We start from the raw sequence: 21,607 nt of genomic DNA on the forward strand, positions 1-21,607 counted from the left end.
GAGAGAAGTCATAAAAGGAATAGAAGAGGCCAGGGCAGTCCAGAGAGGCTGGGAGCTATCAGAAAAGGAAGCAAAGAGCAGGGATGAGTAACCCTTATGAGAGTAGAAGCAGGAGTTGTATGCAAAGAGCAGTAGGAAGAGGTTTCCAGGTACCTGGCCAGGGCAAGGAAGCTAAGCCCATTCCACATGTAGACCTTTCCCCTACTCACAGGTGGCAACAGTTTCGGTCCCTGGCAGATGGCAAGAAGGCAGCTCTGACATCAGCCCTGAGCATCCAGAATTACCACCTAGAGTGCACAGAGACCCAGGCATGGATGAGAGAGAAGACCAAGGTCATCGAGTCCACCCAGGGTCTGGGCAATGATCTGGCTGGTGTGCTGGCCCTGCAGCGGAAACTGGCAGGCACTGAGAGAGATCTGGAAGCCATCTCTGCCCGGGTGGGTGAGCTGACCCAAGAGGCAAATGCCTTGGCTGCTGGCCACCCAGCCCAAGCCCCTGCCATCAACACCCGGCTTGGAGAGGTGCAAGCTGGCTGGGAGGATCTTCGGGCCACCATGCGGCGCCGAGAAGAGTCCCTGGGTGAGGCGCGAAGGCTGCAAGACTTCCTGCGCAGCTTGGATGACTTCCAGGCCTGGCTAGGCCGCACACAGACTGCTGTAGCCTCTGAAGAAGGGCCAGCCACCCTGCCTGAGGCAGAAGCCCTCTTAGCCCAGCATGCAGCCCTTCGGGGAGAGGTGGAGCGAGCCCAGAGCGAGTACAGCCGCCTCAGGACCTTAGGCGAGGAGGTGACCAGAGACCAGGCTGATCCCCAATGCCTCTTCCTCAGACAGAGGCTGGAAGCTCTTGGAACCGGCTGGGAGGAATTGGGCCGCATGTGGGAGAGTCGGCAAGGCCGCTTGGCTCAGGCCCATGGCTTCCAGGGATTTTTGAGAGATGCTCGCCAGGCTGAGGGCGTGCTTAGCAGCCAGGTAAGAGCCCAGGGAATTTACTCCCAACTAGAAAGACGAGGAAAATAGGGATTAGGGGAAGGGGTAGGCAGTACTATTGGGTGGAGTAGTTGAGCAAGCAATATAAGCAGGAAGAACATATTAGAAATAGTTTTTTTTTTTTGATTTTTCAAGACAGGGTTTCTTTGTAGTTTTGGAGCCTGTCCTAGAACTAGCTCTTGTAGACCAGACTGGTCTCAAACTCACAGAGATCCGCCTGCCTCTGCCTCCCAAGTGCTGGGATTAAAGGCATGTGCCACCACTGCCTGGTAAAATGTTTGGTTTTTTTAAATTATTTATTTATTATGTGTTGTCAGGATTTCTGTTCTTCCCAGTTCCCGCAGTCATTAAGTCCCAAAGAAATCACACAGAGGTCTACATTAATCATAAACTGATTGGCCCATTAGCTCAGGCTTCTCATTAATTCTTTTTTTTTAAATATTTATTTATTTATTATGTATACAATATTCTGTCTGTATGCCTGAAGGCCAGAAGAGGACGCCAGACCTCTTTACAGATGGTTGTGAGCCACCATGTGGTTGCTGGGAATTGAACTCATGACCTTTGGAAGAGCAGGCAATGCTCTTAACCACTGAGCCATCTCTCATTAATTCTTATAACTTACATTAACCCATTCTTATCTGTGTTAGCCACATGGCTCAGTACCTTTTTCAAAGGTGTAGTCACATCTTGCTCCTTCTGTGTCTGGACAAGACTGCAGAGGAATGGGTTTCCTTCTTCCCAGAATTCTTCTGTTCTCATTGACCCGCCTCTACTTCCTGTCTGGTTGTCCTGTCTATACTTCCTGCCTGGCTACTGGCCAATCAGCATTTGTTTAAAATATAATTGACAGAATATAGACCATTCTCTCATACCAATTATGTATACAATGTTCTCTCTTCATGTGTCCCTACAAGCCAGAAGAGGGCACAAGATTTCATTACAGGTGGTTGTGAACCACCATGTGGTTGCTGAGAATTGAACTCAGGACCTCTCTCTGGAAGAACACTCTGTGCTCTTAACCACTGAGCCATCTCTCCAGCCCCTAGAAATATGTTAATAACATATTTTATATGTTATTACAGTTACTTTTAACCTTCCTAATGCTGGAACCCTTTGATACAATTCCTTGTGTTGTGGTGACCCCAACCATAAAATCATTTCATTGTTACTTCATAGCTGTAATTTTGTTACTGTTATGAATCATAATGTAAATAGCTTATATGCAAGATATCTGATGTGTGACCCACAAAAGGTCACAACACACAGGTTGAAAAATGCTTTGTTATTAGAATATTATAATTCTAACAAAATTTAAATGTAAATATAACCACACTGACTTTTGAAAAAATGAAAAGGCTGGCTAGTCCTGTAACTATTAAATAAATCAATAGATACCAATAAGGTGGAACAGGATTTGGAATGGTGAAAGTCCTCCAGCCCAGTTGCCTTGCAGTGTTGTAAGATCCCCACATCAGTGGCCCCTGCCCTGTCTACAGAGCCATCTGGACACCTGTTCCTCACCAGGCTGGTTTCTGTGTACCTCTAGGCAAGTCTTCTCAGAGGGAGAATCTGCATGCTATGACTGTCTCTCCCACACAGGAATATGTTTTGTCTCACACGGAGATGCCAGGGACACTCCAGGCTGCAGACGTGGCCATTAAAAAGCTGGAAGACTTCATGAGCACCATGGACGCCAATGGAGAGCGCATCCGTGGACTCCTGGAGGCTGGGCGCCAGCTGGTGTCCAAAGGCAACATCCATGCTGAGAAGATCCAAGAGAAGGCAGACTCCATCGAGAAGAGGTGTGATGAGGATGGTGGGACAAATGAGGAACTTGACAGAAAATAGTGGGAAAGGATGACCTAAAGTTTAAGACATGGAGCACTCAGTACATCTATGAACTGACAGAGGGCAGGCAGCTGGAGGCAGAAGACCAAATAAAGGAAGGTCAGAGTGGTTGGACAGGCTGGATCAGGATCCATGAGGGTCTTGCCACATTGAACCAAATTGAAGCCTACTAGCATGGCAGACCTAGAAATCAGATTCCTTGGGTGTCTTTTGGGACCCCTAGAGGTCATTATTCACATAAGAGGAAGACTAGACCTTCTAGGTGAGTTAAGGGTCCTGGTTTCATTCTGGGCTGTCATTGCAGGCACAGAAAGAACCAGGAGGCAGTACAGCAGCTTTTAGGCCGCCTTCGGGACAACCGAGAGCAGCAGCACTTCTTACAAGACTGTCAGGAGGTGAGGCTCCCAGTTCCCTGGCATCCCTGTAGCATCTCCCTTTCACACACATTCACACACCCTTTATGGCTTCCTCTGGAATCTTTTGCCTCTCCTGGCTCATCTGCCACAGCACTCCTCCCCTCTAAAAAATCTCCTTCATGCCTACTTTATACTTGCACTAGCTGAAACTCTGGATTGATGAGAAGATGCTGACAGCTCAGGATGTTTCCTATGATGAGGCCCGCAACCTGCACACCAAGTGGCAAAAGCACCAGGCATTCATGGCTGAGCTGGCAGCCAACAAGGACTGGCTGGACAAAGTGGACAAGGTAACTAATGTAGCCAGAGGCACAAGATGATGATCCTTTAGAGCTGCTTCTGGGCAGATCCTGGACACGGTATAGGCTGAAGGGGCCTAACCCCAGAACATGTTTTTTCCAGATGCGCACATTACCAAAGTGTAAAGTTAGGGCTTAGGGATGAAGTTCAAGAAAATACAGTATATTAGAGAGCCGAATTGTGACTTGGGTTCAATGTCATAACTGTTTCTAGACCTGCAGCACCACAGCCTCTTCTGCTGTGACGTCTGAAAAGATCTATAAAGGGCTGAGAGGAAATACTTCAGGCTTTCTAGGCCATATAGCTTGTGTTGCAGCTCCTCGTCTCTGCTGTCACAGCACAAAAGCAGTCATAGAAACTAACAAGCATGGCTGTCCTCCAATAAAACTTTATGAAAACAGGCAGGGGGCAGATTTTGTCCATCTGCCTTGGTCTGACAACCCTTGTTTCCGAATCTTGTTCTTAGGACTTTGTCTCCCACACAGCTGTGCCTCAGTCACTGAGGACAAGTGAATATTTACTTCTCCTCAGCAAATACTCCTAGAGGTGGTAATACAAACTAGGTGTGGCTAGGTGGTGTGTGGCACATGAAAAGACATTTTCCCTTTCTCAAGAGCATACCACTGGGGAGCAGAAAGCAGTTTTCTGTATTTGCATTTGCTCCGCAGATATATACTTACCACTATATGCAAAGTACTGAGAGAGAAAGGAGGTGATGCTAACACTGGTTCAGACTTCAAGAAAACACACTATAGCCAGGATGTGAGGTATATGTAGACAGCTAAATCAGATGCAGAGTAGAAGGCTGTCTGGTGGCACAGGCCTGTAGTACTAGTTCTAGCTACTTGGGAAGCTGAGATGGGAAGATCCCAAGTTCAAGGCTGTCCTGGACAACTTAGTGAGACTCTCTCTCAAAATGAAAAGTAAGAAAGGGCTGGAGCTTGAGCTTTGACTAGTATGTACAAGGTCTTTTGTTCAATGCCCAGAATTGCAAAACTAAGTGAAAAGACCCAGAGCAGAATGCAGTCTGCCAAAGGTAGAGTCCATAAAGGCTGACACTAAGCAGGTTAGAGATGAAGGAATACATCAGGGCCACCTGTGGAAGGAAAGGAGAATCGTAAGCAAGCAGAAATATTAGGTTCTAGGCAAAGTGGATGATAAGCAGGAAACCAGAAGTGTGAGGAGGAAGTCAGCCTGACAGGAGCATAGAATGTGTACAAAGCCCCTGGAAGGTAGAAAAAGGGTCCTAGGCAAGGTCAGGAAAAGCCTGGATCACTATGCAAAGAGTGTGCTAAAGGCTGGGAAGCCACACAAGCCAAGCTGGCCATGGCCCCTCTTCATCCCGACAGCCCTATAAAGGGCCTGAAAACATTTGACTTTATGGTCTCAGAAGCAGACCCTAAAACCTGAATTTTGGAGCAGCCCGACTTCAGGAGAGGTGATGCCGCTACAGAAGAGTTGTCTAGACAGGATATGTTGGGGTAGAGATGCAGCTCAGGAGTAGAACATGTGCTTGGCATATGTGGGATCAACCCAGGTTCTATCCCCAGTACCACAAAGAAGGCAGAGAAGAATACCATCATGCCAGGCTTGCCAGCAGGTTTTGGGGCACCCTGGAGACAACACAGAACCTGAAGCAGTGTTACCCCACCTACAGCATGAGGTTGCTGATTAGTCATTCATCCCCTCCCTGGCTGCCATTGGTTGAGGCCATTTCTAGCTCACCACACATGCTTCCTGTACTTCCAGAGAAACAAGGCTTCAAGCTGAAAGGCTAAAAATGGGGAGACCATGTGAGATTCGCTTGCTGTAAGAAACGTGAAATGACAGCAGTCCGTGTGCAATGCAACACTAGAAGCTATGAGCAGTAGGGACCCCAAAATAAGAAATTATTGCAGGTGGCTTTTAAGAGAATTTTTTAGGCAGGATCTTGCCATGTAGACCAGGCTGGCATTAAACTCACAGCAACCTTGCTGTCTCAGACTCCCAAGTGCCAAAATTCCAGGCCCGGCTCACAATGGCTTAATAAGTGAGAGTCAAGTTGGATCCTAAAAAAGGAGTAGAGTATGATCAACAATGAAGAGGAGTCTAAAGGCTTTAAAAACCTCTGGGAAGGGTCTACTAATAAGACCACCTTACACGGGAAATTAGAACTATTTGGTACACTTCAGTTCTCTGCTGTTCAGATCTCTAGCCTGTGATCAATCTGCAACATTCAGTGGTATCTAACTTTGGCACTTACACCTCCTTTGTCCTGTCACCTAGGAAGGGCGGGAGTTGACTCTTGAAAAGCCAGAACTCAAAGTCCTAGTGTCAGAGAAGCTGGAAGACCTGCACAGGCGCTGGGATGAACTGGAGACCACCACCCAAGCCAAGGCCCGCAGCCTTTTTGATGCCAATCGGGCAGAGCTATTTGCCCAAAGCTGTTCTGCTCTGGAGAGCTGGCTGGAGAGCCTGCAGGCCCAGCTGCACTCAGATGACTATGGCAAGGACCTCACCAGTGTCAACATCCTACTAAAGAAGCAACAGGTATGCAAGGGACCTTTGGGGAGAGTGAGCAGCAGGAGAATGGAAGAGAGTGCCTGGTACATGACATCTTTTAGAATCTTGAACAGATTTCTGGCTTATTTGTTTTGTTTTTCAAGACAGAATTTCTCTGTAGCTTTGGAGTCTGTCCTGGAACTAGCTCTGGTAGACCAGGCCTCGAACTCACAAAGATACACCTGCTTCTGCCTCCTCAGTGCTGAGATTAAAAGCATGCACCACCAGCACCACCCGGCCATTTGTTTATTTTTTATTTTTTTTTTGTTTTTTTTTTTGTTTTTTTTTTTTTGATTTTTCGAGACAGGGTTTCTCTGTGGTTTTGGAGCCTGTCCTGGAACTAGCTCTTGTAGACCAGGCTGGTCTCGAACTCACAGAGATCCACCTGCCTCTGCCTCCCAAGTGCTGGGATTAAAGGCGTGCGCCACCACCGCCCGGCTGTTTATTTTTTAAAGTTGGTTCTGGTTTGTAGTTCTGGAGGTCCAAGGACTATCTGCTCCATTCTGATGAGAGCCTTGTACTGTGTGGTAAGGTGACAGAACAGGATGGAAATTAGCGTGTGTGAAAGAGAGGAAACACAGAGAGGGAACACAGGAGGCCGCCTTACTTTACAACCTCTTGTAACTAATCCAGTCCCATGGGAACTACATAAATTCCTTTAATGATACTCACCTCTTAAAGGCCATCTACTGTCTTTCAACACTTTGTCTTGAGGACCAGATTTCAGCATAAGTTGTAGAGGAAACAAATCACATCTAAGCTTAGCACATCTTAAAAAGAATTCTGCCACAATTGTCGGAAGACCTTTTCTCTTTAAAGAAACAGTAGGGCCAGCAATAGCTCTGTGGGTAAAAATGCTCATCACCAAGCGTAACTGTTTGAGTTCATCCCTAGAACCTACATGGTAGAAGTAGAGAGACTGAACTATACACCCACAAATAAATAAAATGTAACAACAACAACAAAAACAAAAAGCAAACATTGTCAACAGAGCCACGTGATAAATATTTTGCATTTTGTAGGTCATATGATTTCTATCACAGCAATTCAACTTTTGTCTTTACCATGTTAAAAGAAAAAGCCATAGATGCAATACATAAGAGGAACGGAGCTCCAATACACTTTATTTACAAAGTAAGCTGTATTTGCTGATTTCCTGACCTGAAGAATCCTGGAATAGCAAATAATAGAGCCCTGGCCCTGAAGGGAAAAGAGCTACCAGATCCCTTTTCTGTGGGCAGTTTTTGAAGCCCAAGGAAAAGCAAAGCATGTGGTCTCCAGTGCAATGTGTATGTCTCTTGCGCCCTCTTCTGACAAGGCTGGCACTGTAACAATTGGCAAAAATAGAAAATGCACTCACTGGTCTAGTTAGCATCTCAAAATAAGGCAGAAGGAGACAATGAATTCATAATATGCATAATCGTCACATAGTCCTGGAATGTGTGTGTGTGTAATATTATTATATATTGCCGGGCGGTGGTGCCGCACGCCTTTAATCTCAGCACTCGGGCGGCAGAGGCAGGCGGATCTCTGAGTTCGCAGCCAGCCTGGTCTACAAGAGCTAGTTCTAGGACAGGCTCCAAAGCTACAGAGAAACCCAGTCTCAAAAAACATATATATGTTGTGCGTGTGTGTGTGTGTGTGTGTATGTGTGTTTATATATATTTATATATATATATTTAGGACTGACCTATCTAGGTCGTGGGCTCAAGAGTCATTACTGACTGCATCTTCTGAGTTTGAAGGTAGATATGTGGCACTGACATCTCTTTTCTCCTCTGTTTGCAGATGCTGGAACGAGAGATGGCTGTGAGAGAAAAGGAGGTGGAGGCCATCCAGGCCCAGGCAAAGGCCCTGGCCCAGGAAGATCAGAGTGCAGGGGAGGTAGAAAGGACCTCGAGGGCTGTGGAGGAGAAGTTCAGGGCCCTGTGTCAACCCATGAAGGAACGCTGCCAGCGCCTGCAAGCCTCCCGAGAGCAGCACCAATTCCACCGGGATGTGGAGGATGAGATCGTAAGTCACCAGGCTGGGCATGGAATGGCAAGCTACCCCCAGCCACGTGGCTCTCTAGTCTCTTTCGGACACTGGAGAGATGCCCACAGTGCTCCGTTCCCTCTTCTCTTACATGTTGAGAGTGTCTCCTCTAAGGATGTTCTGCAGGGCCCTCTACTCTAGAATGAGATGGCTGCTCCCTATATACACAACTGTAGCCATAAGCAGCTCCTCTTCGCACCCCAATTAACTTTTCCTTTCTCTCCAGTTGTGGGTAACTGAGCGGCTACCCATGGCCAGCTCTATGGAACATGGCAAGGACCTGCCCAGCGTTCAGCTTCTCATGAAGAAAAACCAGGTGAGGCAGAGGGCAGGGGTGAAAACAAAGTTCCCAACAGCCTCTTCAGAGCTTTGTTTTCTCCTTTTTGGGGAGTGATGATGACAGATGGTGGATGGGTGCAGTGGTTTTGAGACAAGGTCTTACTATGTATCCTTGTGTGGCCTTGAACTCACAGAGACCTGCTTGTTCCTTCTGGGATTACAGATATATGTGTGCTGCCATGTCCAGCTCCTGTGTTTTCTCCTATGATAGGGTTTCTGTGGCATTATCTTGTTGTTATGTAGCCCTAGACCGGGCGATTTAACTTTCCCTAGCTCAGGAGGGGGCCTCTGTTGGTAGGAAAGCATGAAGATTGAAGGGATATCACACTGTATCCCTAAGCCTGGAAAAAGTCCACAAGAGAATTCAGGAAGGAAAATAATATAGGGTGGGGCTCCAGGTAGAGCAGGTCTAAGGGGATATAGGCTGGGGGTTCCTTTTGCAAGCCTTTCAGTGTATCTTCTGTGGCTGGGACAGACCCTGCAGAAGGAGATCCAGGGTCATGAGCCCCGGATTGCAGACCTCAAAGAAAGGCAGCGTGCTCTGGGAGCAGCAGCAGCAGGTCCAGAGCTGGCTGAGCTCCAGGAAATGTGGAAACGCCTGAGCCATGAGCTAGAGCTTCGGGGTAAGCGACTGGAAGACGCCCTTCGAGCCCAGCAATTCTATCGTGATGCTGCAGAGGCTGAGGCTTGGATGGGTGAGCAGGAGTTACACATGATGGGCCAGGAGAAAGCCAAGGTGAGAGCCAGAGTAATATCTGTTTGTGGCCAGTTCTTCCTGCTTCGGCCCCTGCTGTCTGATGTCCCCCTTTCCCTCTCCCAGGATGAGCTGAGTGCCCAGGCAGAAGTGAAGAAGCATCAGGTATTGGAACAAGCCCTTGCCGACTATGCCCAGACCATCAAACAGCTAGCAGCCAGCAGCCAAGATATGATTGACCATGACCACCCAGAGAGGTGAGTGTGTGAGTATCAAAGGGCCTAGACTCTGGAGGAGAGGAGGGCTGACTCTGGGAAAGTATAGGAATTATGGCATCTTTTGAACCATGTGCATATAGAATAGACTAGAAAGTTAGGAGAAGCAAGGGACTTGGCAGGCAGTTAGGGACCTAAGAGACAAAGCTCCATGGAATAAGCTATTCTCTTTACCCCTGCAGCACGAGGCTAACAATCCGCCAAGCCCAGGTAGACAAGTTGTACGCCAGCCTGAAGGAGCTGGCAGGAGAGCGGCGTGAGCGCCTGCAGGAGCACCTCCGGCTGTGCCAGCTCCGCAGAGAGCTGGATGACCTGGAACAGTGGATACAGGAGCGTGAAGTTGTGGCAGCCTCCCATGAGTTGGGCCAGGACTATGAGCATGTGACTGTGAGTGCCACACAGATCTGCACCAGGGAGGATCAGGGCCCGCAGGGAGACCAAAGCCTTGGCCCAGGCAGAATGCTGAGGATGGGGACACAGAGCCAGACAGAGAAGGCACTGTTCTTTTGAGTTTCAAGTTATATAACCTGAACAATTTTCAGAAAGAAGGGTGTAGGGTGACCATAGGTAAGGATAAAAGTGAAATTGCTATACTTTTTCAACAGACCTCAACAAAACAGGGTGAGCTTCAGATTCTTTGCTGTGGTTGAAGGTTTGGGCCCTCTGGTACAGCAATCTGGACTATAGTTACCGTGTCCTTGTTAAGGGCTAAAGGGTCCAAGTGTCTCTAGGTACCTTTAGGATGTCAGGCACTGTATAGAATGTATATTATGTCACCCTAACCATCTTAGTTCACATATGCACCCTGGTGAAATTCCCCAGTAACACATTTCTCAGGATGTGTTCTCACTATTAAGCAACATAGAAGTGTAAATTTTTAAAAACTGCTCACTGACCAGCGGGTTCTCAGTTTTGGGGAGAGAAATGACTGCTTCATGAGACAGGGACCCCACACACTAGGTCTCATCCCTGTCTCTACAAATGCTTCCTTCATCAGATGCTCCGGGACAAATTCCGAGAGTTCTCCCGGGACACCAGCACCATTGGCCAGGAACGTGTAGACAGTGCCAATGCACTGGCCAATGGGCTCATTTCTGGGGGCCATGCTGCACGGGCCACTGTGGCTGAGTGGAAAGACAGTCTCAACGAGGCCTGGGCTGACCTGCTGGAGCTGCTAGATACAAGAGGTCAGGTGCTGGCTGCTGCTTACGAGTTGCAGCGTTTCCTGCATGGGGCCCGTCAAGCCCTGGCACGGGTACAGCACAAGCAGCAGCAGCTTCCAGATGGGACTGGCCGTGACCTCAATGCCGCTGAGGCCCTGCAGCGCCGGCACTGTGCCTATGAGCATGACATCCAAGCCCTCAGTACCCAGGTCTGACCCTAGCTGAACAGGTGGGGAAGGGAAGGCTGAGAGGAAACTGTTTGGTGGGGAATTGGAGAGGGGTTTCATGCGCTAGAAAGATCTCTGAGAGGCTGGGAGGATGCCTCCATGGAGGGGTGGGCATTTGGAGATAAGGTTCCATCAGCTACCACATTCAGGCTTGTTTTATAAGGTGTGTGCACACACATGCATCAGAGCACACAGACCTTAATGTATGTATGGGGATTAGGGACAACTTTACGTTCCAGTAGTCAGGCTTGGAGGTATTGCTGGCTAAGTTCACACTTGTAATGAAGACCCATGACTTTTTCCGGTGGTCCTAATGGCCGCAAGATCCCTCATGCTGTGCCCAAACCCACGTGTTGATACCACTCAGGCCAGAATTCTGGATTTACGAGATTAACACAGATATTCCTTCAACCCCATATGACCAGTCAGTCCCCAACCTAAATCTATTCTGCAGGCTGCACCTTTCCTTCTAGTTATCCTGGATAGGATAGCTCAACTTGATTTTAGAACTCCCCTGGGGTAGGGCTGGCCCCAGATGAAGCCCAGTAGGACAGAGGTGGTAGGTAGGCTCGGAACCTCGATTCTTCCTACCATCTTTTGGCTGGTGGAACAAACAGGAGGTAGAAAGCAGTACAAGGATGAGGGAGGCTTCAACTCCTCTGTCTCCCAGCTCTGCCTGACTCAGACCTGGGTTCCCATAGGTCCAGCAGGTTCAGGACGATGGTCACAGGCTACAGAAGGCCTATGCTGGAGACAAGGCCGAGGAGATTGGCCGTCACATGCAGGCAGTTGCTGAGGCCTGGGCCCAGCTCCAGGGAAGTTCTGCTGCCCGTCGTCAATTGTTACTGGACACCACGGATAAGTTCCGATTCTTCAAGGCTGTCCGGGAGTTGATGCTTTGGATGGATGGGATTAACTTGCAGATGGATGCCCAGGAGCGGCCCCGGTGAGACCCACAGTGCCTGGTATCCTCCACAGGTTATATTATACTACTGGTGGCTGGAGCGACTGGTAATACCATCTTTATATTGTCCTAGGGATGTGTCCTCTGCAGATTTAGTCATCAAGAACCAACAAGGCATCAAAGCAGAGATAGAGGCCAGAGCAGACCGGTTCTCCTCCTGCATTGACATGGGGCAGGAGCTGCTGGCCCGGAGCCACTATGCTGCTGAGGAGGTGGGTGAGATCTAGAGAGAACCTGGCCAGCCACACTGAGCACGGATTATTCCTGAAATTTCTCTTTCTGTTCATTTTGTTTGTTTGTTTGGTTGGTTGGTTTTGTTTGTGGATTTGTTTGTTTGTTTGTTTTGGAGACAGGGTATTACCATGTCATTCAGGTGGCCACAAATGCTCTTGCTGAATCCTCCCAAGTGCTGGGCTATAGGTGTGTACTACCACGCCGAGCTTTGATTTTTTTTTTCCTGTCTTCTGCTTCTTGTCATTCTTTCTTAGCAGGAATTCTTTCACTGTCCTCTCAATGCTGTCCAGAGACACTTCTCCCCCCACAACTATTTTCCTCTCTTGACATTAGAAATCATTGTTGTACTTCAGTGGTTCCCAGAGACCTTGGAAAGTCTTAAGTCATGCCTCCTTTCCCTACCCCCAGATCTCAGAGAAGCTGTCTCAGCTACAGTCCCGGCGCCAGGAGACAGCTGACAAGTGGCAGGAGAAGATGGACTGGCTGCAGCTTGGTAAGCCACTGTGGGAATGTCAGCAAGAGGGAGGGAGCTGATGAGAAAGGCCTGTGAACATTGCCTATTTGTGGTTGTCACAGTGCATGATACCAGGAACCCTGGGTGTGGAATTCCAGGATCCTATACTTGGTACCTCCTGACAGTGCTCTAGGACAATGATGGTCTCTGACCCTGTACTTGAGGTTACCACTGCTACAATCCCCTGCCTCTACATACTCTAATTTTCCATCTCTCTATGACCCCCTCCCAAATCATGGCAGTTTTGGAGGTGCTTGTGTTTGGGAGAGATGCAGGGATGGCAGAGGCCTGGCTGTGTAGCCAGGAGCCAATAGTCCGAAGTGCAGAGCTGGGTTGCACCGTGGATGAAGTAGAAAGTCTCATCAAGCGGCATGAAGCCTTCCAGAAGTCAGCAGTGGCCTGGGAGGAGCGTTTCAGTGCGCTGGAGAAGCTCACTGCGGTGAGGACTGTTGGACCTCAGAGGTGCCCAACCCTATAGCAGCCCCAGCCCTGTTCTTGTTACTGTTCAGAGAAGCCATTTCTTTTCTTCCTACTGCTTCACTGCATATGAGCCCAGAGTGCTTTTCTGTTAGATGACCACAGATGTCAGTTAGCCTTGATGCTACTGAGATCGCCCTGCTTCTTACCCTACCTTCTTTTAGATTCTCTTCTTCATCTGTCCTGTTTCATTGGGCTAGAGCTGAGGCATTTCAGCTTTTCCCCTCACCATGATTCTTGCTGACCTCAGCATTTCTTGACAGCTGGAAGAGCGGGAGAAGGAACAGAAGAGAAAGAAAGAGGAGGAAGAACGGAGGAAACAGCCCTCTACTCCAGAGCCCATGGCTAGTCGGCCAGAAGGGAGTCTGGTAGACGGCCAGACAGCTTCTGACACGGTCTGGGATGGGTAAGAGCTGAATGCCTGGGCCAAGAGGCTGAGGTCGAGCCTAAGCAAGCTACAGATTAATTATTCTGTGTCACATTTGGTCATTCTAGAACCCAGTCACAATTGCCACCATCCACACAAGCACCCAGTGTTAATGGGGTCTGCACAGACACAGAGTCCTCCCAGGTAAGCTCATGTCCGTGAACATCCCTGTCAATCCTCCCAGTCCCCACATCCTCACAGCTTCTTATCTTTGCAGCCCCTGTACGAACAGCAAAGACTTGAACAGAGCAGTGTCCCAGAAGGGCCTGTGAGTCTCTCTGGAGGGGTGGATGTTGGTACTTGGGGGATAAAGGGACAAAAGAAGTGGGTAGGGATCCTGGGTATTAAGCTCAAAAGAAGCTTGGGCTGGGAGACCAGCTCTTGTCTATAGAAACTTCCTGACTCCAAGGCAAGGTACCATACAAATCACCTATTAGCAATGACATTGCTTTCCCCCCACAGGGATCTGGCACAGGGGATGAGTCCAATGGGCCCCGGGGAGAGAGGCAGACCCGGCCACGGGGCCCTGCCCCTTCTCCAATGCCCCAGAGCAGATCATCTGAATCAGCCCACGGATCCACCTTGCCTACACGAGGCCCTGAGCTCTCTGCTCAAGAACAGATGGAAGGGATGCTGTGCCGCAAACAGGAGATGGAAGCCTTCAACAAAAAAGCCGCCAACAGGTATCGGGCCTGGCTGTGCAGAGCCTGTAGCCTCTCAGGCTCCTGCTTCTAAGGAGGGTTTCCTGGAAGCTTCCTAGACAGAGAGTGGAGCACTTTATAGGAGTTTGTCCTTTTGGAAAGAGCTGGAACTAAGGAGTCTCATAGGCTCAGAGGAGGGCCACAAGTGACCTAAGGACTGTATTGTTAAAGGTCCCACAAAGGCCACCAATCCACCTATTTACCAGGTTTCTGACCCCACCATGTCTTCCCAGGTCCTGGCAGAATGTGTACTGTGTTCTTCGGCGTGGGAGCCTCGGCTTTTACAAGGATGCCAGGGCAGCTAGTGCAGGAGTGCCATACCATGGAGAAGTGCCTGTCAGTCTGGCCAGAGCCCAGGGCAGTGTGGCCTTCGACTATCGGAAACGCAAACACGTCTTCAAGCTGGGGTAGGAACCAGGGCTGCTCTCAGGTTGGGATGGACGGAGTCAGAAAGCAAGCAAGGTGGATGAATTGGGGATAGGGTTCAAAGGGAAGGAAGTGACCTGAGGAGAGCTCACGAATAGGAGCTGCTCTTCTAAGTGCTTGGGTACATTTGTAAGTAGAAGAGAGTAGAGATTCTGGGTCCTGAATCATATTAGAATGGCGGAGCTAAATAAAACACAGGCTGAAAAGTTATCTTGGATAGGAAATGTGAGGTCAGGATGCTAACTCACCCCGGCTTCCAGGGGCCTGCCCACTGCCAGCAAGAGCCTGTGTGGCCTTGGATGGAAATGAGCTTAACATTGCCCTCTGCGCTCTATCAGAAATAATCTGCATGTGCACATCTGCAAAATCCAGAAACTATGAAGAATGTGTAAAATGTGATCTGGCCTCGAAGACTATGCCTTCCCAGTCAATCCAATCCTGGGAAAATACTGAGCTCTCAAAAGCAGGCACGCCAAATACAGTTTCTTAGCTCCGCCCTGTGCCTTCTTTCCCAACAGGTTACAGGATGGCAAAGAGTATTTATTCCAGGCCAAGGACGAGGTGAGCCTTCCCCTGTCCTGCTGTGTTCTCTCTGCCAGCATGTTGTTTTATGAAACAGGGTCTCATTCTGTAGGCTTGATTCCTATTCCAGAGTGGCCTCGCACTCATAGCAACCCTCCTAGCTCAGCATCCTAAGCCTGGGTTCACGGGTATATTGCCACCACGACAAGCTGAAGCCCCCTATCATAAAGGAGTCCTTTTTTTCCTTCTAAAATGAAAAAGTCAATCTTTTTTCTACTTATTCCTATTACATTTTCCTTCTGTCTGCTACATGCGGCCCCAGGTCAAAGTCCTTGAGTATGAGCTGACGTCTCTCTGTCCCTCACAGGCAGAGATGAGTTCATGGCTGAGAGTGGTGAATGCAGCCATTGCCACTGCTTCCTCTGCCTCTGGAGAGCCAGAAGAGCCAGTGGTGCCCAGTGCCAGCCGAGGTCTGACCCGGGCCATGACCATGCCCCCGGTGTCACAACCTGAGGGCTCCATCATGCTTCGCAGCAAGGATGGCAGAGAAAGAGAGCGAGAAAAACGATTCAGCTTCTTTAAGAAGAACAAGTAGTTGGGGGCAAGACTCCTAGGCCAGCTCCCTCCCTCCGTTAAGGAAACTGCCAGGGACTATCGACAGAGACCGCCCTCTTGTCAGGACAACTGCCTGCTGCTAGGGTCTGCTGCTAAGGTCAGCCCATCACCAGGAACTTTCACTGAGGACAAACAAGTGTTCCCACAAACAACCTTCTCTTCTGCTATTTAATTCAACTGGTGGTGGGACCCAGGCAACCCCTAATATCACTCTTCCCCACCTTGTCACCTCTTCCCAAGCCTTATGCCTCCACCCCCACCATGGTGCAGATAGTGTCACCCTCAAAGTGGGCTATGTGGGAACCACTGTCCCTGCCTCAGGGACATTGTGCTACCACAGCTAGGGTGTACCATCCACCATCCAGTTCTTCGCCTCTGGGATCAGCCAGGACCCTCTCAGAGCTGAAGCAGGACCCAAGGGCAGGAACACCAGATGGAGTCGGAGGCACTGAAGCCTTCCCTGCCCATCCTGCCTCACCCTCTGACTCAAGTTGCTGCTCCTCCAGCCGCTCAAGGTGGCTCCCAAGTGTGAGTTGTTCAGGAGTAGCCACATCCTTGAGTCTATCCAAGGAGGTGATTAAACAGCTCAGCTTCTCTCACTGCCTCTTGGTGTTGTTACTTTCTGACTGTAGCCTCTCTGGTTCTGGTCTCTGGTGTGTCAGATAGCCACTCTGCCCCCACCTTCTGAGCCTCAGACTCCTGTGATCCTGAGAGTCTCCCTATCTCAGTCTCCCCATGACAGTGATCTGTTTCACCGGGTTGACCTATGCTAAGCCTCTGTTTAGACCAAAGACATCCACTGAAGTTTGGGTTGATGTTAATTAACAGTATTCATGTTAAAAGGCAGCAAGCCACTCTCCCTGGTGCACACTTTTCTTTTTCCTTTAAAAAAAGTTGTTTGATTTCTTGCATTGCTAGGGATGGAACCCTGGGCCTCATGCATGCCAGGCAAACACTCTACCACTGAACTACACTCCTGGTCCCTACACTGTTACTCACTCGCAAGTCTCTCAATTGTTTTCAGTAAGGGGTAGTGAAGAATGTTACCACAACCTAGTGTCAGCTTCTGCTCTTCTCAGCCAGCAGTGAAAAGGTGAGCACCCTACTTTCTGTCCTTACCATAGATTCAAGGGTGCTCACGCAGAATCAGAAGAATGCCAGGTTCCCACTTCCTGAACTCTAGAAGAATGTCACCCTAGGAATCCATAAGGTACATCCTGAGCATGTAAATAAACACACAATATATTCTAGAGATTGAGAGAAATATTTTTCTTAAAGTTTGTAGTGTTTAAAAAGGAGATATTAAAGTTGGACGTTTTGGGTCTGTTTGCCTTCAGCATAACTGGCCAAGGGCCCCGGGCAGCCCTGACTGACGACTACCAGTCAAAACAGTGAGAAGCAGAATGCAGGGTAGGAACTAGCACCACACAGCTCCAGAATGGGCTCCATGCATCAGATCTGGCAGAACAGATCATTCACAGGGTAATCATCCTTTCTCTTAAGATAAGTGGATTCAGTCCCCCACAGCAAACATGCATAAGTACAGCAGTAATAGCCCATCCACTTTGCCCATGATTCAAGTACAGTTGTGATACCTCCTGTTAGATATGGGAGAATCCTTGTGGACGGTGCAGATTATGTGGCTTGGGGGAAAACTAACTGAAAAGTTTAAAAGCAAATGTAGTATGTGTGAGAGAGAGGTTAATGGAAAAATGATTACTGATGTGTTACTGCAGAAAAGTCATGTGACTGAAAAGGAAAGACAGGAATTAGGTGAGAATTATGTACACATGTGGCTGCTGAAGCTGCTTCCTAGTATGATTCCATATGGGCAGAAAGGAGAAGAGGGGCATGGGGCTGGGAAGCAAATCTTCAAGAGAGAAACTTTTGAATGTTGGTGGAAGAGAGGAAAGATGGTAGATGGAATGGGGCCCAAGGGGTACGAGAAAGGTTAGGGCACAAAAGCAGCATTAGTGTTGGTCCTGCACACTGGTGGGGAGCAGGAACAAACAGAGGTGGATAGGGTATGTAGGAATGAGCTTGTCTGCATTTTTACTGAACACCACTGACAAGGGTGGATTCAACTTGTGTTGGCCCGCTGTCCACATGGGTCTACAGAGTACCCAAAGTGTGACAAATCTAAACTTTGGTGTACTGAATGTATGAAATAACAGATTTCCAGGACTTTAGAGGGAATTCTAATATCTCAGTTTTATATTGAATACATGTTGAAATGTCAAAATTATTAAAAATAGATTTCAAATTTTTATAGTTTGATGTTTCTTGGAAATTTGTGTTTAATTTACTTATTTACTGTGGTGCTAGGAATGACACCCAGGGCCTTGTGCATGCTAGATAAATGATTCACCATTGAGTTACACCCATTGACCATTTTCCTAGTTCTTTTTGAATTATTAATATGGCTCATTATAACCCCATTAGCTAGCATTGTTCAAAATGGACCGCAGACATAAACGTGAAAAGCAATGGAAATGGAAGAGAACAAGACTATATGACTTGTGGTAGGAGAACATAAAAGAACAAGCTTTATGAAAGAATAATTAATTAATTGTTACATTTTATAAATGATTTACATCCTGTCTCCAAAAAAAAAACACCAAAATTTACTTCCAGAGACAAAGATAATAGTGGAAAGACAGATCTTTGAAGTCAGTAAGAAATATCCACAATTGTAGCAAAGTCCTACAGCTCAACACAAAGCCTGCAACCTGAAATATAGGCAGAAGATAGGGACAGGAAATTATTATGAGCACAAGCTCCAAGACTTTAAGAATAAGAAGGTATTTTCAAAATCCTTAGTTATGGGACAAAAACAAATCAAAGAAAGTTGGGAATAATACCTTACAGCTCTTTGACAAAAATCAGGAAACAAATGTCAACCTTGGTAAAGATGGAAAAACAGTGCCCCTTACGTGTTACAAGAAAGAGGGAGGATATGCTCGCAGAGCTTTTCTGGGAACTTGGTTCTACTTAGATGACCTGGAATGGGTGTGGGTTCACGTGGGTCTGTAGGCAGTGGCACTCCAAGGATGATTTTAGCCTTTCCAGCTGCAGGGGGCTCAGCCTCTTCTCGGACTGAGATGTTTTCCCTTAGCAAAGGGCTTCTTTATTATTCTCCAATTTATACCTTAGCAAGTTGATTTCCGTATCCCCAAAACATCTTAAGTTTTTCAAAGGGACAATGCCAAATGCAAATTCTGTAGTTTTCCAAGTTTTTCCACACCAAATTTTGCATAGGCTTTGTACCTTTGGAAAACTCAGACACGGTTCACATGTTTAAATAGAAGGTGCTGAAGACAAAGAGCAGAATGAAGGCTACCTGCCAACATTCAGGAGCCAGGTGCAGCTATGTAGGAGCTGTTCCCTATACTTCGACATGTTAGTTTTCTGGGTCTACATTCCCCACAGTCTAATGTCTACATTAGAGCACAGAGGTTGCTAATCATAGTCCAGTTTATGATGCTGAGGGGCTAAAGCAATTCTAGCATCTTATCACCTACACAGGGAAGATGAAAAGCATGACTGAAGCAAGGCTATAACAAAAATTAGACTTAACACATCATGTAGTGGGGAAAAAAGCAAGAAATAATTAACTATACAACATACCATTTATATAATTTATATGAACATACAGTGGGTGAACCTTGTTTAGGTTCAGCAAAGAAGTGAACTATAAAATGGAATTTGTGACAATCTAGGGAAAGTTTGAGCACAAATATTAGATGATACTGACATAACACACGTGGTGGCAGTATAGTTCAGAGAAGATCCCGGGCTCAGTCCCCAGCACTACGAATAATAATGACGCAGGTAAAATTACATTGTGTGTATAACAGGCTGGGAGAAATGTTGAAGCCAGACAAAAGGTCCAGAGGAATTAGTCACCAGTCTACATTTGGGGGTTTGTTTTTGGCTTTGTTTTGTTTTGAAAATTTCCACGATGAAAAGTTTTTAATGGATTGAAAAAAATACATGCATTAAAAGGAGTTGGAGAGACGGCTCAGCAGTTCAAACAATTGCTGCTCTTGTAGAGGACCCAAAAATGGTCGCCAACACTCATGTTGTGCAGCTCACAGACACCTATACCTCACGCTCCAGGGGATCTGACAGCTGCTGGCCTCTGTGGACACTTGCACACGCATTGCATACATTCACACAGACACAAACATACATGTACCGTTTCTTTTTCTCAACAAGGTTTCTCTGTGTACCTCTAGCTGTCCTGGAATTCTGTAGACCAGGTTGACCTCAAACTGTAAGTGCTGGGATCAAAGGTGTGCACCCCACTCAATTTTTTTCAATGTTTTTTTTTTTAAAAAAAAGAAAAACCAGAGAATAGAAATAGTGGTGCACACCTGTAATTCCCAGCACTTGGGAGGTGGAGGTAGGAAAATTGTGAATTCAAGGCTGTTCTGGGTTACACGGCCAGTTCTTGGCCATCTCAAAATGGGGGGGGAGGGGGAAAGAGGACGTAAATGAAAATGTTAGAGACAGGAGGTAACTGTAAGCAGAACATTAATTGTAGAGAACTCGGGAAATTTGGGAAGGACAGAACCCAAAATGCAAAGTTGTGTGGTAGCAGACCCGGAACAAATTCCAGGACAGCTGAGGCTACACAGAGAAACTGTTTTACAAAACAAAAACGAGACATTTTAATTTTAAGCATGTGTGTCTGTTATTATAATTGGAAAGAGGATGGCTTCTGGAATTACTGGGAAAGATGGATTTGGGGGTTTTTTTGTTTGTTGTTTATTTGTTTTTTTCGGGACAGGGTTTCTCTGTGGGTTTTTTTTGGAGCCTGTCCTGGAACTAGCTCTTGTAGACCAGGCTGGTCTCGAACTCAGAGATCCGCCTGCCTCTGCCTCCCGAGTGCTGGGATTAAAGGCGTGCGCCACCACCGCCCGGCGAAAGATGGATTTTGTGAAAGAAATGTTTCCAAGTAGTTTGGGGACCTGGTCCTTATAGTATTGGAGGCTGACGTTGGAATTACCACAATGGGGAAAGCTGTTTAACCCCCATCCTAGGACCTCTACTAGGAGATAAACTCAATCCATCCATCTCCCTAAACGACTACGCTTTGCTTTGTTGAATGGGATAGTGAGCAATCCACGGAGCCAGTGCCCTGCTGCCACCAGGAGGTGCCCTTGGACCGCAGCTGAAAGTCAGGAGCCTGACAAGTGCCCGTGCCTTTGGCAGCTTAGATATGGAGTACCTTGTCACCCTCACAGTCCCAAACCGAGAATCTCTCTGGATTTCTTCACCACGTGTATTTTGGGAGTGCTCATTTCAGGAACCATGACAGATATACGAGAGAGGGAAAGCCCAGCCCACGTATATTCATGAATAAACATGACAAAGTATAGTTTGGATAGAGAAATATCTTCCTCAGTGTAACGAATTACAGATCATTACACTCAGACCTAACCCAGCTCTGTCAGCGATCATCTTTCCGCCCCTCGACTCTCAGTCTCAACTTCCTCGCCAATAAACAACACGATTGCGGTGAGAATTAAGTTGTTCTAAGGGAGTTCTCGCTCCCTTCCACCCAAACGAGGCAGAGACTGGGTTAAGATGGGGTGCCTAGACTTCTGAAGTGCCGCTCTCAGCCGCCACAGGGGTGGAGAAAACCCCCTTCTAGCGGGCCCAGTGAGACAGCCCTTTGTCATCGGCCTCCCTCGACAGTGGACTAATAGCACGCTCCATTGTGATGGTGAGGCTCCCCCTGGGCTTACGGTTTCGCCGAGGCAGTGGTAGCTTCCTGAGCCCTTTTGACGCGCCAGCCGAGACCCTCTCCCAGGGTGGTGATTGGCTAGCCGGGGCTGGGGGCGGGCTGACCTCCTCTCCGCAGTGCCGTCACCGCATGACCCCGCCCCCACACGG

At 47.9% G+C, this 21,607-nt stretch overlaps 1 protein-coding gene across 3 annotated transcripts in view; it reads left to right on the forward strand.

Moving 5' to 3' along the window:
• Positions 1-17,973, forward strand: part of Sptbn2 (spectrin beta, non-erythrocytic 2) — a 44,034-nt gene extending 26,061 nt beyond the window's left edge. For 2 of the 3 annotated variants that reach the window (XM_075973055.1, XM_075973056.1), the window contains exons 16-37: positions 212-968; positions 2,589-2,791; positions 3,142-3,232; positions 3,397-3,543; positions 5,819-6,082; positions 7,883-8,107; positions 8,355-8,444; positions 8,943-9,203; positions 9,288-9,418; positions 9,619-9,823; positions 10,434-10,808; positions 11,528-11,772; positions 11,864-12,002; positions 12,433-12,517; positions 12,781-12,977; positions 13,279-13,421; positions 13,511-13,586; positions 13,660-13,710; positions 13,905-14,125; positions 14,377-14,550; positions 15,088-15,130; positions 15,459-17,973. In XM_075973055.1, coding sequence (XP_075829170.1) covers positions 212-968; positions 2,589-2,791; positions 3,142-3,232; positions 3,397-3,543; positions 5,819-6,082; positions 7,883-8,107; positions 8,355-8,444; positions 8,943-9,203; positions 9,288-9,418; positions 9,619-9,823; positions 10,434-10,808; positions 11,528-11,772; positions 11,864-12,002; positions 12,433-12,517; positions 12,781-12,977; positions 13,279-13,421; positions 13,511-13,586; positions 13,660-13,710; positions 13,905-14,125; positions 14,377-14,550; positions 15,088-15,130; positions 15,459-15,686 — 4,351 coding nt within the window. In that variant the 3' untranslated portion in view covers positions 15,687-17,973. The remainder of the gene's footprint in view (positions 1-211; positions 969-2,588; positions 2,792-3,141; positions 3,233-3,396; positions 3,544-5,818; positions 6,083-7,882; positions 8,108-8,354; positions 8,445-8,942; positions 9,204-9,287; positions 9,419-9,618; positions 9,824-10,433; positions 10,809-11,527; positions 11,773-11,863; positions 12,003-12,432; positions 12,518-12,780; positions 12,978-13,278; positions 13,422-13,510; positions 13,587-13,659; positions 13,711-13,904; positions 14,126-14,376; positions 14,551-15,087; positions 15,131-15,458) is intronic. The other variant, XM_075973057.1, reaches the window with a different exon arrangement.
• Positions 17,974-21,607: the final 3,634 nt, after the last annotated feature.

This window comes from Microtus pennsylvanicus, chromosome 5 (assembly GCF_037038515.1).
Source record: "Microtus pennsylvanicus isolate mMicPen1 chromosome 5, mMicPen1.hap1, whole genome shotgun sequence".
NCBI lineage: Eukaryota > Metazoa > Chordata > Mammalia > Rodentia > Cricetidae > Microtus > Microtus pennsylvanicus.